At 49.8% G+C, this 13,915-nt stretch overlaps 1 protein-coding gene across 1 annotated transcript; it reads left to right on the plus strand.

The window, feature by feature from the left end:
• SDR9C7 (short chain dehydrogenase/reductase family 9C, member 7) lies at positions 4,021-13,674 on the plus strand. Its single transcript, XM_013963934.2, has 4 exons — positions 4,021-4,458; positions 7,868-8,126; positions 8,748-8,911; positions 12,491-13,674. The coding sequence occupies exons 1-4, from the start codon at positions 4,158-4,160 to the stop codon at positions 12,706-12,708; spliced, it is 942 nt and encodes a 313-aa protein (XP_013819388.1). The 5' UTR covers positions 4,021-4,157; the 3' UTR covers positions 12,709-13,674.

A 13,915-nucleotide genomic window follows, 5' to 3' on the forward strand; every position in this document is an offset into this window, starting at 1 on the left:
AAGTGAAAGTGAAGTTGCTCAGTCGTGTCCGACTCTTTGCGACCCGGTGGACTGTAGCCCACCAGGCTCCTCCGTCCATGGGTTCTCCAGGCAAGAATACTGGAGTGGGTTGCCATTTCCTTCTCCAGGGGATCTTCCCAACCCACGGATCGAACCCAGGTCTCCCGCATTGCGGGCAGACGCTTTAACCTCTGAGCCACCAGGGAAGCCACCGGGAGGCATGGGTTTTGGCAATTCCATAGGTCAAAGAACTCTGTGGGGAGCCAATCCTGGCATCAGGTGAGTGAGCTGTGGACCTTGGGGTGAGAAGCAAACCCTTGTCTGGAAGCCTGGGTCCATCATTAGCACCTCCTCTAGTCTTAGGTCCATCCTCCAGGCTCTGAGTCATCCACACAGTGAGGACATTAGCTCTAACCTCAGGGTCCCATGTGGTCAACTGGTGACGTAAGGAAAGGATTCAGGCTTGGTAGACCGGGGGAACACTGTCTCATCTGAATCCCTTGTTGTTTGGGGAAGAAACTGAATCTAGGGAGGACAGAGACTTGTGGACTCAAGATGAACTGACATTAGAGCAGATGGTTTTCATGCGCTTATATTTCAGCGTTTATTGTTGTTTAATCACCAAGTTGTGTCCAACTCTTTGTGACTCCGTGGACTGTAGCCCTCCAGGCTCCTCTGTCCATGGGATTTTCCAGGCAAGAATACTGAAGTGGGTTGCCATGTCCTCCTCCAGGGGATCTTCTCCACCCAGGGATTGAACCCAAGTCTCGTGCATTGGCAGGCAGATTCTTTACCAGCGAGCCACCAAAGAAGCCCACTCTAGTGTTTATAGAAATATCCAATTTACGTATTGGATATTCTCAGGAATAGAGCCAGAGGTTGTTTAGTGTGGAACAGTTATTCCTGGGGTAAGAGTTTGGGTGCTTCTTGGGGAATTTGAATGATTAATCTGGGGCATGGGTTTCCAGGGGAGGGAAGGGCGTGAATTTTTAGAAATTTTCTCCCTGTGTTAGAGCCATGAGTTGGAATGGAGGGATGGAGGGATGTGGAAAGTTTCCATATATATATATATACACACACATACACATACACACACACATACAGAAACTTTCTCATCCTGAACAGACATCAAAATAACAGAAAATATTTGGGAAAAATGCAAGCTGAATCTCTGTGCTTGGTCATGAACTGCATGGACACACCCTGACTGCCTGCCACCCACATACCCAATACTCACCTGACTGGGATGCCAAGCTTGTCTACTTCTTATGAGCTACCCGCCCTCCTTCCTGTTGGATGCCACAGTCTACCGGAGCTCCCCAAGGGCCAGGGCCCTATCAAGTCAAGACTGGGGGCCACAAGGGTTTAGTTGGGTGCTGTGTGAGGGACGATGCTTCAAGAGGAAGGAGAGAAGGTAGAAGGGGGAGCTCTCCATTTCTAAGGTCAGATAGCTCATCCTCCTCTTCATCTCTGCCCCAGGCTTCTCCTGAGGCTCTGGGATATTGGGAAGGAAGGACAAAGTTTTGTGGCTGAGAAACAGGGATCCAATAGCACACATCTGTGCCCTGTTTCTTGGGCAGCATCTCAAAGCTCTCAGCCCCACGGCCCTCTTGCCACGCTGAGGAATCTGCACTGCCTGGAGGGTGTGAGCCTCTGGGAAGGGGCTCAGCCCCACGTGCTCTGTCTCTAGTCACCTCCTCAGAGTGTGCCTTGGTTTCCCCGTCCCATGGGATGGAAATGGCCTGGAGTAGGTAAAGTGTCCTGTCTCCACTGAAAATACCTGTGCGCAGGAGTCAAGGATGCACAGGGCACCCAGCAGCCTCATCTGAGTAGGAGGGCCGGTCATCAGAGGGGGCAGCATTCTCAGTCCTGGGAGAAGAGCTCTCTGTGTTGTCCTCCAGCCCCCCAACCTCCCATTCCACAACCTGCCTTTTCTGATGTTGGAAGTTTGAGTCCAGGGAAGCGCTGTGTGTCCTGGCAATCAGCAGACAAGCCCGGGAGATGGTAAGTCAGGCCCAGGCCTCTGTTGGGGCAGTTCCAACTCATTCTTTTTCAGGTTCAGAGACAAACCCCTGGATTTCACCATCTGGGGCTGTCTCAAGAACTGGGACATTCCTGGGCCTGCTCAGCCCTTGAGTGACATTGTCTGACTTCCCTGAGCCAAAACATCCTTGTTCACTCACCAAGGAGGCAGACAGAATTCTGAGATGCCTCCCACACCAGTTGTAGGCGGTTCCTTGGGGTGGATAGGAAGTAAGTGAGGTTTGCCTCCACCTCCCATCTCCCATCTCCATATCCTACAGGCTTTGGGTCTGCTCCCCAGGACTGGGTCCATGAACTGCCACACACACACAACCTGCCCCCTCCCCCCACCCCCCGCACCAAATCCCAGCACTCTTGGTATAGAATGCCAAACTCCCTGCAATTTCCCAAGATGACACCTGCTTTGTCTGATTCTAGAGCTAACTAACCTTAGTAGAGAGTGCAGCATACCAGCATCCTTGTCCTTCACTCTAGAGGACTTCATGGCCTCATTTTTATGTCAGACCCTCTAGACAGGGAAGGTGTAGGCAGTTGGTCCCGGGTCCTTCAGGCTGGTCACCAGGATAGTTCTGAGGAATGATGACCCTAGAGGTTTGTCCTGAGGACCAGTACAGACTCCAGCATCATTGTGTCCCCATATTTTTGCAATCCTGGGTGAGGGATTACTCACACCTCTGTCTCATTTCCTTGTATCCTTTGTTTTACCGGCTTCCCTTCTACCTCTCTGTGAGTTCTTTGCCCCATGACCTGGAATCTCTCCATTCCCTCAAAGACCTGACGCAGAGAGTTTCCCAAGTCCCTGACCTGCATCCTCAGTTCTTCCTACATCACCCCCTCTCAGAGCCAAGGATCTGGCCCCAGGTCCTTCCTACAACTGCCCAGGGCACCCCTCCTCATCATCTGGCTGAGCCTGGATCTCAATGATGCTTCTCTCAGAACTCTCTGTTCTCCTGCCTCCTCTCCCTGTGCCCCAAGAGTCTCCTCCTAACTTTTCTTGCCACCTGTGGCTGGACCTGTTATCAGCCTCATGCCCTACAATCATTTTGGCTCCTGGCCTCCCTTCCCTCTGCACTTTCCATTAAGCATTGTGTCAGCTGACTTTATAGTCCCTTGCTTCGCCTGACATCGCCCCCGCTTCAGGATCCTCAACCCAGCCGACCAGCTGCCTGGACCTGGAGGTAGAAGAAAATGCCCACTGGGGGCCCTGGCTGGGGAAGTTGATGTGTCCTCGATCATTGAAGGCCTCTGCTTGTCCAGTTGCTGGGGGGGTGTTGGGCTCGCTTGGAGTGAAGTGGGGACTCCTCATTGGTGACTCAAGCATCATCTCCCAAGGGTCCAGGCCCTGAGCCCCTCAGGAGTTTCTGCTTTCTAGGAGTTGGGGGTCTCACATAACCAGTTTCCCTTAAGGAGGCCCTGCTGCCTCTGACCTCAAAACAATGGAGGCGCATCCACCCTGTAGCAGACCCTTTATTTCTCATCCTCTCTCATCAGGGGAGACTCACCTAAGAACAGAGAATTCCAAAGAGCTGATACACTGGAACTCATTTCCATTGGGGTTTGAAGGGCACAAAACCAGTTCTGTTTGTTTTGCATTAACAGATTCATCTTCATCTTTCTACTCAAAATAACAATTACATTTCTTTATATGCCTGCCTTCATAAAAAATGATTTTGATCCCTGGGCTGGAGGTGGGGGATTGCCAGGATGGGTCCTCTGGGCTTAGTCCTTCTTACTCCCTCCCCTGCTCAGGCCACCCACGTGAGCCACCTTTCAGCACCAGCATCACCACTGTGGTTTGTCCCGTCCCTGGCACCCTCGCCCATTAGGGCTGGAGGAGAGAGAGGTGGCCACCAGGGCTGTCTGAAGTAACAAAGCTTCAGGTTGAACTTGAATTTCTTGCCTCTGGCTAATTAGTGTGGTGATGTATCCACCTATACAAATTACAGAGTGGCTCATGCAGGGGCTGTGCATCTGTTGCTGGCAACCGAAGGGAGGAGAGCTCTTCTCAGCAGGCTCCAGCAGGTGTTGGCTCAGAGGGCACGCCTCTCCTGCTGTCCCCTGACCCCGATTCTTCTTGGCCATCACCTCTCACCACCGGTGCCCTCATACACACCATGGCAGCTGTCTCGGACCTCTCCTTCATGTACCGCTGGTTCAAGAACTGCAATCTGGTCCGCAACCTCTCAGACAAGTACGTCTTCATCACAGGCTGTGACTCGGGCTTCGGGAACCTCCTGGCCAGGCAGCTGGTTGATCGGGGCATGCGGGTGCTGGCTGCTTGCTTCACTGAGGAGGGGGCCCAGAAGCTTCAGCAAGACACTTCCTATCGGCTGCAGACCACCCTATTGGATGTCACCAAGACAGAGAGCATCAAAGCAGCAGCCCAGTGGGTGAGGGACCAAGTGGGTGAACAAGGTGGGACAAATTGCATTCTTTGGTTTTCTCAGTGTATCCTTCTTTTTCTGTCTCCCACAGGCACCGTTAGCAGGGACCCTGTTCAGGTAGGGTTGGAGAGAAAGGGACTGAGGCTGTAGCTTAGTGGGACTGGGAACTGCTGCATGGTTTGGACTGTCCACATGCATGCATGCTAAGTCGTCTCAGTAGTGCCTGATTCTCTGAGACCCTATGGACTGTAGCCCTGTAGATAGGCTCCTCTGTCCATGGGATTCTCCAGACAAGAATACTGGAGTGCGTCGCCATGCCCCTCTCCAGGGGATCTTCCCTGGAGACTCAAGTATCAAACCCACATCTCTTGTGTCTTCTGCATCAGCAGGGGGGTTCTTTACCACTAGCACCACCGGAGAAGCACACTGGACTGTCCACATGAAGAGATGATTTTCCAAGGAAGTTTTCTCTCCCAGAAACTCAGAGGGGTGGCAGGGTTTGGTGGGTAGCTGCACTAGGAGATCAGGGAGGGAACATGTGTTCCGAATGTCCAAACCTTTAAATGTCTCCCTGGGACTTTGGTTGTTCTAATCAACAGCTCCTGTAGAAATGTGAGCACGCTTCTTGTTGGGGTCAGGCTGGAGGGAGGGGAGAGGGAACATGAGGTTGGACTCTCTGAGTCAGGGCATTTGCTCTCCTTGACTATATCGGGCTAGACTGCAGGGTGAGGAGCAAGACCTGTCCTCTTTCTCATATCATGACGGATACTGGGTTGACCTGAAGCTAAGTGTGTATGTCAGGAGGGCTGCTCTTATTGGGAAAGGAGTCTTTGGGCTAGGGCTAGAGTAGGACTGCATGGGGACCAGCCCAGGGAGTTTCCCATGTACAGGATGTGGGTGTAGGAATGGGAGGAAAGCGTGGCCCAGTTGTAGAAGCAGCAGTCTGGGGGAAGTCCTGCCTCCTGAGGGAACTAAACTGGGGACTGTGCACATGAGTCACAGCAGAGAACTCTTGGGCCCAGGAGGGGCAGACAGTGACTCTTGCTTGAGTTCTTTCTTTGGCATTTACCACTATTCAACACTCAATGTTTTATTTAGTTTTCCTACTTATCTATTTCTCCTGCTAGAATAAAACTTCTGGGGTTGGTGTGTGTGTTGGGAAGGTGTTGTTCCTTTTATTTATTATATATCCTGAGTACTTACTTGTATCTGGCATCTAGTAAGGTGCTCAGTAAATACTTGTGAAAAGAACTAAGTAATGAATAATTCAGCAAGAATGAGTTTCTTTCTTCACCATGCTGCCTCCCCCCAGTGCCCTACATTCGGCTTTGAGCCCCTTGTGTTAATAATTCACCAGGTAATATTAGTTTCATATGGTTTCCCAGGAAACTCAGTGGTAAGAATCTGCCTGCAATGCAGAGATGCAGAGGGTTCGATCTCTGGGTCAGGAAGATCCCCTGGAGAAAGAAATGGCACCCCACTCCAGTATTCTTGCTGGGATAATCCCAAGGTCAGAGGAGCCTGGGCTGTAGTTCATGAGGTCACAAAGAGTTGGACACAACCTGAAGCGACTGAGCACAAGTAATAAATGCTGTAATAAACACACACAAACTTAGAGTCTTAAGGGAGCACATACTTACTATCTTATAGTTCCAGAAGTCAGAAGTCCAAAATGGGTCTCCCCAGGCTAAAATCAACGTATTAACAGCACTTTAGGGAGGACTGCTTTCATTGCCTTTTCCAGCTTTAGAGGCTACCTGCACAACCCGGCTCATGACCTCTTCATCACCAAGGCCAGCAAGGTCGGGCGCAGCCCCTTTCATGCTGCCATCTCCCTGGTTCTCTGTCTTCTGGCTCCCTCTTTCATTTAGAAGGACCTTTGTGATTATATTGGGCTGAGCAGGCTAGTCCAGAATATATTCCCCATTTTAAGGTCAGTTGAGTTAAATCTCATCTGCTACTTTAATTACTCTTTCCCATGTAATCCACCTTACACAGCTTCCCGGAATTAGTACAAGGTCTAAGCAGCACTGGGAAATAGGGGGAAGGGGTTCTCATACACTTTCTTGTTGCCCCTTAGAGTCTCTGGACATGACAAGTTGACCTGACCCTGAAGTTGTTCACAGAGTTATGAAAGTTTCTCTTTGCAGAGAAAAAAAAAAAAAAGTTTAAGGCTGTCCTGGTTTACCAGCAGGCAGAGCTTTTTACCAGAACTGCTCGGGTTTTACAGTCTTTGGGTCTCAGGGGCTCATGTCATTCACTCTAAGGCAAGAGAGTCTCCTCTAGCTGGGAAGTTCTGAGTCCTGCCAGCCAGGGGTCTCCTGTGGTCTCTACTTGGAGGAAAGTAGAAAGAGAGGGTGGGGACACAGATTGTGTGGGGACCCCTGCCCTAGGGGAAGGGGTGAACCAGGATTGGCGTGTACATCCAGACGGGCCCGTGTGTGTGGAAGACTTTCTTGAGGCTACATAGCCCAAGTGGGGTAGTGAGACAGGGGGAGGGGAAGGAAGGAACCCCAAGCCCCTCCCCAGGTGGAATTTACTTGGAACCTCAGTATGTAAAACAAATGAAAACTGAGGTTCTGCTGCATCTCCCTTCCTTAGCACATTATGGGATTCAGCCTGAAAGCTCTCAGGATTGCAAACCACAGGCTAGAAATGACTGTCCTAATCCAGCCAGCAGTGAACCTGAGGCCCAGGGAAAGGAAGTGATTTCAAGGCTGGAGTTAGAACCAGTACTAGAACTTGAGACTCTTCAAGTCTGGCCCTTTCAGAGCTAAATGATAATACCTAGCATTATTTCTCTCCATTTATATTAATACCAACTTATTTAAATATTTCAAAGATGGCTCTTTTCATATTTTTCCAAAATTATTTAAATGTTTTATATATTTGTTTATAAATCTTATTTCTTTTCTGGCTTGTGAACTCCTAGAAAAATAAGACCCTGTTTTGTTCAATTTGTGCCTCTAGCACCTTCCTCTATAACTGACAGATGCATGAAATGAATGGATGTGTGAATGGATGAATGAATGGAGCAATTCTGGTAATGTGTGAAGTAGAATTGGTTTCTTATACTCAGATGAATAGAGAGGGGAAAGTATGATGGGGGAAGGAATTGAAACATTAATTCATTGGTATGAAAATGAGATCTCTTTTCCCCTGAGCTAATAGCTTAGATCCTATTAAGCCTGGATCATAGCTGGTACAGGGCACAGCTAAGCTGGTAGACTGTGTGCATCAGCAAAAGTGCCCCTCTAGGTATATGTTCCTCTGAGCTGTCATAGCTCCCCATCCCACACCCCCAGTCTGGCTGTCCTATGCTTTATGAACATGCTTAACCATCCTCAGCAGCCCAGAGCTGGTGGGTAGTGGACCCTGGTGATATTCCAGAGACACTGCTGATTTCTGTCTGGTTCTCTCTCCCTCCATCTTACCCCCAGGCCTCTGGGCCCTGGTGAACAATGCTGGTGTGGGCCTGCCCAGTGGTCCCAATGAATGGCTGACCAAGGAGGACTTTGTGAAGGTGATCAACGTGAACCTGGTGGGACTGATTGAAGTGACCCTCCATATGCTGCCCATGGTCAAGAAAGCCCGGGGCAGGGTTGTCAACATGTCCAGCTGTGGGGGCCGTGTGGCTGTCATTGGTGGAGGCTACTGCGTCTCCAAGTTTGGTGTTGAGGCTTTCTCTGACAGCATCAGGTGACTGGGCCCAAGTGCCAAACCACTTGGGGTGGGAGTTCCGGGGGGTTTCACCCCAGGAAAAGAGAGCTGGGTTGGGGCCGTTATGGAGGGAAGATGTTATAACAGTAGCAAGAAGAAGACTAGCCCACCAGGGGCCTTCCCCAGGGACCTAGAAAAAAAGGGACGAAAAGAGGTGGGGTGGTGATGGGCAGCCTTCCCTTGGACTACTTTGGGCCTGTGTGAGTAGGAGGGAGAGTCCCCCAAAGAGACAGACAGGCCTGGAGGAAGATGCACTGTGGGCAACCTTCCAAGGATAATGCAAGCCTTGTATAGACCCTGCATTTCTTTGCCACCTGGGTGTTGGGGGTGGGGCCGAGTGGGAGGGACCTGGTGGGAGCGAGGCGTGGTCTAGATACTTCCGGGCTGGGCTGGCCTAATGTGAATTGCCCAGAGGCAGGCTTGGGAAAGGGCTTATTTGCATGAAAGCAGCGCTGGGCCTGGGGCAGGAGTGGGGGTCGCACCCCCACGTTCCTGATCTCCCGGGGAGATCAGCTCCTCTGGAGGTGTCAGAGGTGATTCTCTCTGATGACTCTTGGTCATCGTGGGGTCCCAGATTAAGTCCAAGCTCTTCTTTCCGAGGCGTGAGCTCCACTACTTCGGGGTGAAAGTCAGCATCATCGAGCCAGGGAACTACCGGACAGCCATTCTGGGCAAGGAGGGCCTGGAGAAGCGCATGCGCAAGCTGTGGGAGCGTCTGCCTCCGGAAACCCGCGAGAGCTATGGAGAGGAGTACTTCCGGATCTGTGAGCTCCCCAGCAGGGAAAGGGGTCTCTGAGAGGGGTGGAGAGGTCTTGGAAGTCACCGACCCGATTTCATTTTCCAGATACTGGGATGGAGGTTCAGAGCGGTTATGAGCCTCAGGCCACACCGCTGGCGGCAGAGCTGGGGTTTGAGAACTGCTGGGAGTACCAGAACGATAGCTGCAGAGAGGTGGGGTTGTTAGGAGAGATCCCACCTCGGCCTCTCCCCGCGGCGCCCGCCCTCCATCACCACCCCACCCCCCACCCCCGCACCAAACATCCCTATGCTGGTGAATCAGGTGCAGGTGAATCTGTCCTGGGTACAGAGAAGTTATTAAGAGCACAGCTGCTTGGGCCAGTTTGCCTGGGTTTGAATCCCGGCTCTGCCACTTCCAGCTAGAAGATGTGGGGAATGCTACCTAGTCATCGTAAGCCTCGATTTTCTCATTTAGAGAATGGAGTTAATGATAGTGCCCACCTCCCAGGGATTCTGTGAGGACTGATATCTGTGAAGTATCTCACACGCATTAAGTGCTTGTTAGGTCAGTAAAGAAAAAAAGCACCCAGTATTTACAAGGAAGGCACTCTCGGCAGCTCTGTTTCTCCCTCTCTTCTCCCTCTCTCTCCTTCAAAGAGAGCTCTCAGGTCTCTTTGGAGAGTGGAGAAGGGCCCTCACAGCTATTGGTTATTATGGCCAACCAAATAGCCTGCTGGCTTGTGAATCCCAGGATCAGGCCAGGTATCTTGGAGTGATGTGTGTGTGTGTGTGTGTGTGTGTGTGTGTGTGTGTGTACGCGCATGCACCCACTCAGTCTTTGCAACCCCACGGGCTGGAGCTGGTCAGGCTCCTCTGTCCATGGAATGTTCCAGGCAAGAATCCTGGAGCAGGTTGCCATTTTCTTCTCCAGGGAATCTTAGACCCAAGGGTTGAACCCGTATCTCTTGCATTTCCTGCATTGGCAGGCGGATTCTTTACCACTAGCACCATTAGCCATACCCAAAATAGAACTATATTGGAAATGGCAGTTAATTGCAATCTAACCTAGGCACATTCCTGAGAAGCAGCACAGAATCCCTGGAATAGTCATGTGAACAGGACACAGTGTTCTGGTCCTCACGGGCCTGGAACTGAGCCACAGCCTGGCTTGTTTAGCATGCTTCAGAACAACATAGCCACCTGCCAAGTTTCTTTGTCTCAACTCTGCCGGGGAAGCCAGCCAAAACTGCCCTTTTAGTCCCCTTTCTTCCTAGGGAGGGAAGAACTGTTGGGTCCATACTAAGTGCCAAAGCCTCATCTCTGCTATTTTATAGATTCTGCGTGTGTGCCAAGTTGCTTCAGTCATGTCTGACTCTTTGCAACCATATGGACTATAACCTGCCAGGCTCCTCTGTCCATGGGATTCTCCAGGCAAGAGTACTGGAGTGGATTGCCATGCCCTCCTCAAGGGGATCTTCCCGACCCAGGGCTCAACCAGTCTTCCCAACCAGTCTCTTACGTCTCCTGCATTGGCAGTCTGGTTCTTTACCATTAGCACCACCTGGGAGGCCCCTTTATAGACTATTTTTGCTTAATTCTCTCAATAGCATAAACGTTTCCTGGATGTCTGAATGCAAAGCTCATGTTCTTTCTCACCGTCCAGGAGACTGACAGGGGCTAAAGGGTACCTCTGTCTCCCTTCCAATCTGTGTTAAGGTAGATGCTGCGCACAAAGCAGGAGCACAGTAAATATTTGCGAGAACAAGGAAAGAATGTGCCATAGACTATTTCCAGGTCTCAGATAGCTTCTTCTACCCCGCTGCTTCTGTGGGTCCTCCCTTCCTTCAGAACCTGGTTCCAAAGCCATCTCATCCCACCAGCCTGCCTCCCCTGATGACAGCATAGCCTTCCCTGCCTTTGAGGGAGCCATGACCATGAGCTTCTTGGATGAGGCCTTTGACACTCACCTGCCCACCTGGGCCCTGTTTGTGATGGACTCTGTGTCAGACCCATGGACAGAGCACAGAGTGTTGGATTCCTAGGACATTATCTCACCATAGACCTTCTGGCTTTAAGTCAGCATGGCTCTTTTGGGGGACTCCATTTGGGCTTAGCTCAGATTGTAGAGAATCTGTCTGCAATGCAGGTGACCCCGTTGTTCCAGTTCAATCCCTGTATCGGGAAGATCCCCTGGAGAAGGGAATCGCAACCCACTCCAATATTCTTGCCTAGAGAATGGGGTGGCAAAGCTGAGGGACTTTCACTTTCAAAATGTAGTTTGCCTTTTTTCACTGCAGTTTTCTCCCTAGGAAAGAGAAAGGGAGTTCCTTGGAGTTGGGGTGGGGGGTGAAGTATACCTGAACAACTCTGTTCTGCCCTTATCAACCACCCACCAGCGTCCTGCATGGAAGGGGTGACTTCTCTGCTTCCTGGACTATGCCCCAAATCAGGACAGCTTTTGCTCTCTCTTTGTTTTCAAGTTCTAAGTCCTTATCATGAATCCTGGCTCTCAGGCATCACTTCCTCCTGAGTTCTTGGGGCACTCAGTGAAGTATGAGCCCCATTGAGCTGTTCCTGTCTCAGCAGGGGTGAGGGTGCAGATCAGGGCTACATAAGCTTATCATGTGGCTTGCCTCCTGTGTGTATTGTTAGTGCGGTGGACTTGGACCATCTCCACATCCATGTGCAGCAGGCTAACAGAATGGCCCTCACATTCCTTAGTGCCTTAGCTCATCAGAGCCCCATAATGACCTTATGACCAAAGCAAAGGCAGTGTTACTATTTTTTAATAACATCTTTCTTTTTCCCCTGCAGGCTTTTGTAGAAAATTTGGAAACTCCAGGAAGTTTTCATAGGAGGGAAAAAAAAAACCCTCTAGTGACTAGGAATTTCACCAGACCATGTTTTTCCTTATTTCCTTCGAATTTTTCTGTGCACTTATATTCACCCATTTTCTATCCTCGTCTTCTCTACTGTCTACCCTGCTATTAGTCATCTTTATTATTTTCTAGGGCAGAGTGTTATCATCCCCATTTTACAAATGATAACAGTTTAAGCTCAAGGTCACACAGCTAAAAAGTGGCAGAACTGGGCACAGTTCTTCTCATTGCTGCTGCTAAATCACGTCAGTCATGTCCAACTCTGTGCCACCCCACAGATGGAAGCCCACCAGGCTCTCTGTCTCTGAAATTCTCCAGGCAAGAACACTGGAGTGGGTTGCCATTTCCTTCTCCAATGCATGAAAGAGAAAAGTGAAAGTGAAGTCGCTCAGTTGTGTCTGACTCTTAGGGACTTCATGGACTGCAGCCTACCAGGCTCCTCTGTCCATGGGATTTCCACTGGAGTGGGGTGCCATTGCCATCTCCGTCTTCTCATTACTAGTCTAACACAATAGTAGGAATTCAATTCATAATTACTGAATTGGGGAAGGGAAATAAGATTATTTATAGTTTGTTTAAGGAACAGCCTAGAGCTTGTGAGATCTGCCTGAAATGTTAGATCTGTAATCTGATGGAAAAGGAGCTTGGATGGAATTCAGAAGACATGATCTTTGATAAAGAATAATAGAGCCTTTGGTTCTTTCCCTGTCTTGTACCCTCAAACAGATACTGACAACTTAAAGAGCACAATGCAGTTAGCAGAGCCAAGGATCAGCGAAGTCACCAACAGCATGGAGCACGCCATTGTTTCCCGGAGCCCTCGCATCCGTTACAACCCTGGCCTGGATGCCAAACTCCTGTACCTCCCCTTGGCTAAGTTTCCCACCCCTGTGACAGATTTCATCCTGAGCCGGTACCTTCCAAGGCCAGCAGACAGTGTCTAAGCTGGGGAAGCTCAGGGGGTGATCAGTGGAGTGTAGGGGAGGGGGTGAGAGAAGCCACCATCAGGTCACAAGAAGAGGGATCAGATGTTCTGGGGGCACTTTGCTTAGCTGACACCCTGCCTGCTGCTGGCAAATTTATGGGTAACTTCTAACAGAAGATACATGCCTCTTCTCACTCACTGGGGCCCACAGAAACTTGAGGTGGCCTTTGCAGGTTCAAAGAGCTATATAGCATGAGGACTCCCTGGTGGTTAAAACTGTACTTTCAATGCAGAGGGTGCAGGTTTGATCCCTGGTCAGGGAGCTAAGATCCCACATGCCACACAATGTGGCCAAAAAATAAAATTTTTAAAAAAAAATTGCTTAAAGACCTATAGCATGGCTCCAAGAACATCTATTTCCCAGTCAGGATATGACTTTTCTTGACCTGGAAGAGTCAGGGAAAGGAAAACTAGCTCCTGCTGAATCAGGAGCCTCCCTCAGTTATCACCACCACTGGGAAACTTTGTGGGATACTGTAGCCGACAGGAAAACCCAACCACTTTCCTCTTGTGTCTCTAAATATGCATTAGCCTTACTTACATAGCCCTTTATTTAAAGTACGTATTAGGACAGACACAAAGTGCAAGATTATATCACATAAAATTTATCATAGTATTTTCTCTCTCTTTTATGGATTTCTGTATCCATAGGTGATTGGGACTCACATAAAATAACATTTATTTAATTACCATGGATTAATTCTTCAAATATTTATTGAGGGCCTGCTACAGACTAGCACTGTGTAGGAGCTGGAAGGATACACTTCACTTCAGTTCAGTTGCTCAGTCATGTCCGACTCTTTGCCACCCCATGAACTGCAGCCCACCAGACCTCCCTGTCCATCACCAACCTCCCTGTTCATCACCAAATTCCCTGTCCATCACCAAGGAAGGATACAAATATGATTAAATCATGATCTTGGTTTTTCACTCTTTGAGGTTTTGTTTTTTCTGTTTTATCATAGCATCTAGTAGTAGAGATAGACAATACAGAAATCAGTAAGTCAAATGTTTGAAGCTGTGAGGAACGTCTAAGTGAAAGTCACTCAGTTGTGTCCAACTCTTTGCGACCCCATGGACTATTCAGTCCATGGAATTCTCCAGGCCAGAATACTGGAGTACGTTGCCTTTCCCTTCTCCAGGGGAACTTGGGCTATTCCAACCCA

Source organism: Capra hircus, chromosome 5 (genome assembly GCF_001704415.2).
Source record: "Capra hircus breed San Clemente chromosome 5, ASM170441v1, whole genome shotgun sequence".
Classification (NCBI taxonomy): Eukaryota; Metazoa; Chordata; class Mammalia; order Artiodactyla; family Bovidae; genus Capra; species Capra hircus.

What these genes read in the sequence shown, in the direction of transcription:
- SDR9C7 (XM_013963934.2), top strand. Translation starts at nt 4,158, where the DNA reads ATGGCAGCTGTCTCGGACCTCTCCTTCATGTACCGCTGGTTCAAGAAC. An exon ending in GGACCAAGTGGGTGAACAAG is followed by an intron (nt 4,459 to 7,867) that starts GTGGGACAAATT and finishes TCTTACCCCCAG; the next exon opens with GCCTCTGGGCCCTGGTGAAC. An exon ending in AGAGGAGTACTTCCGGATCT is followed by an intron (nt 8,912 to 12,490) that starts GTGAGCTCCCCA and finishes ACCCTCAAACAG; the next exon opens with ATACTGACAACTTAAAGAGC.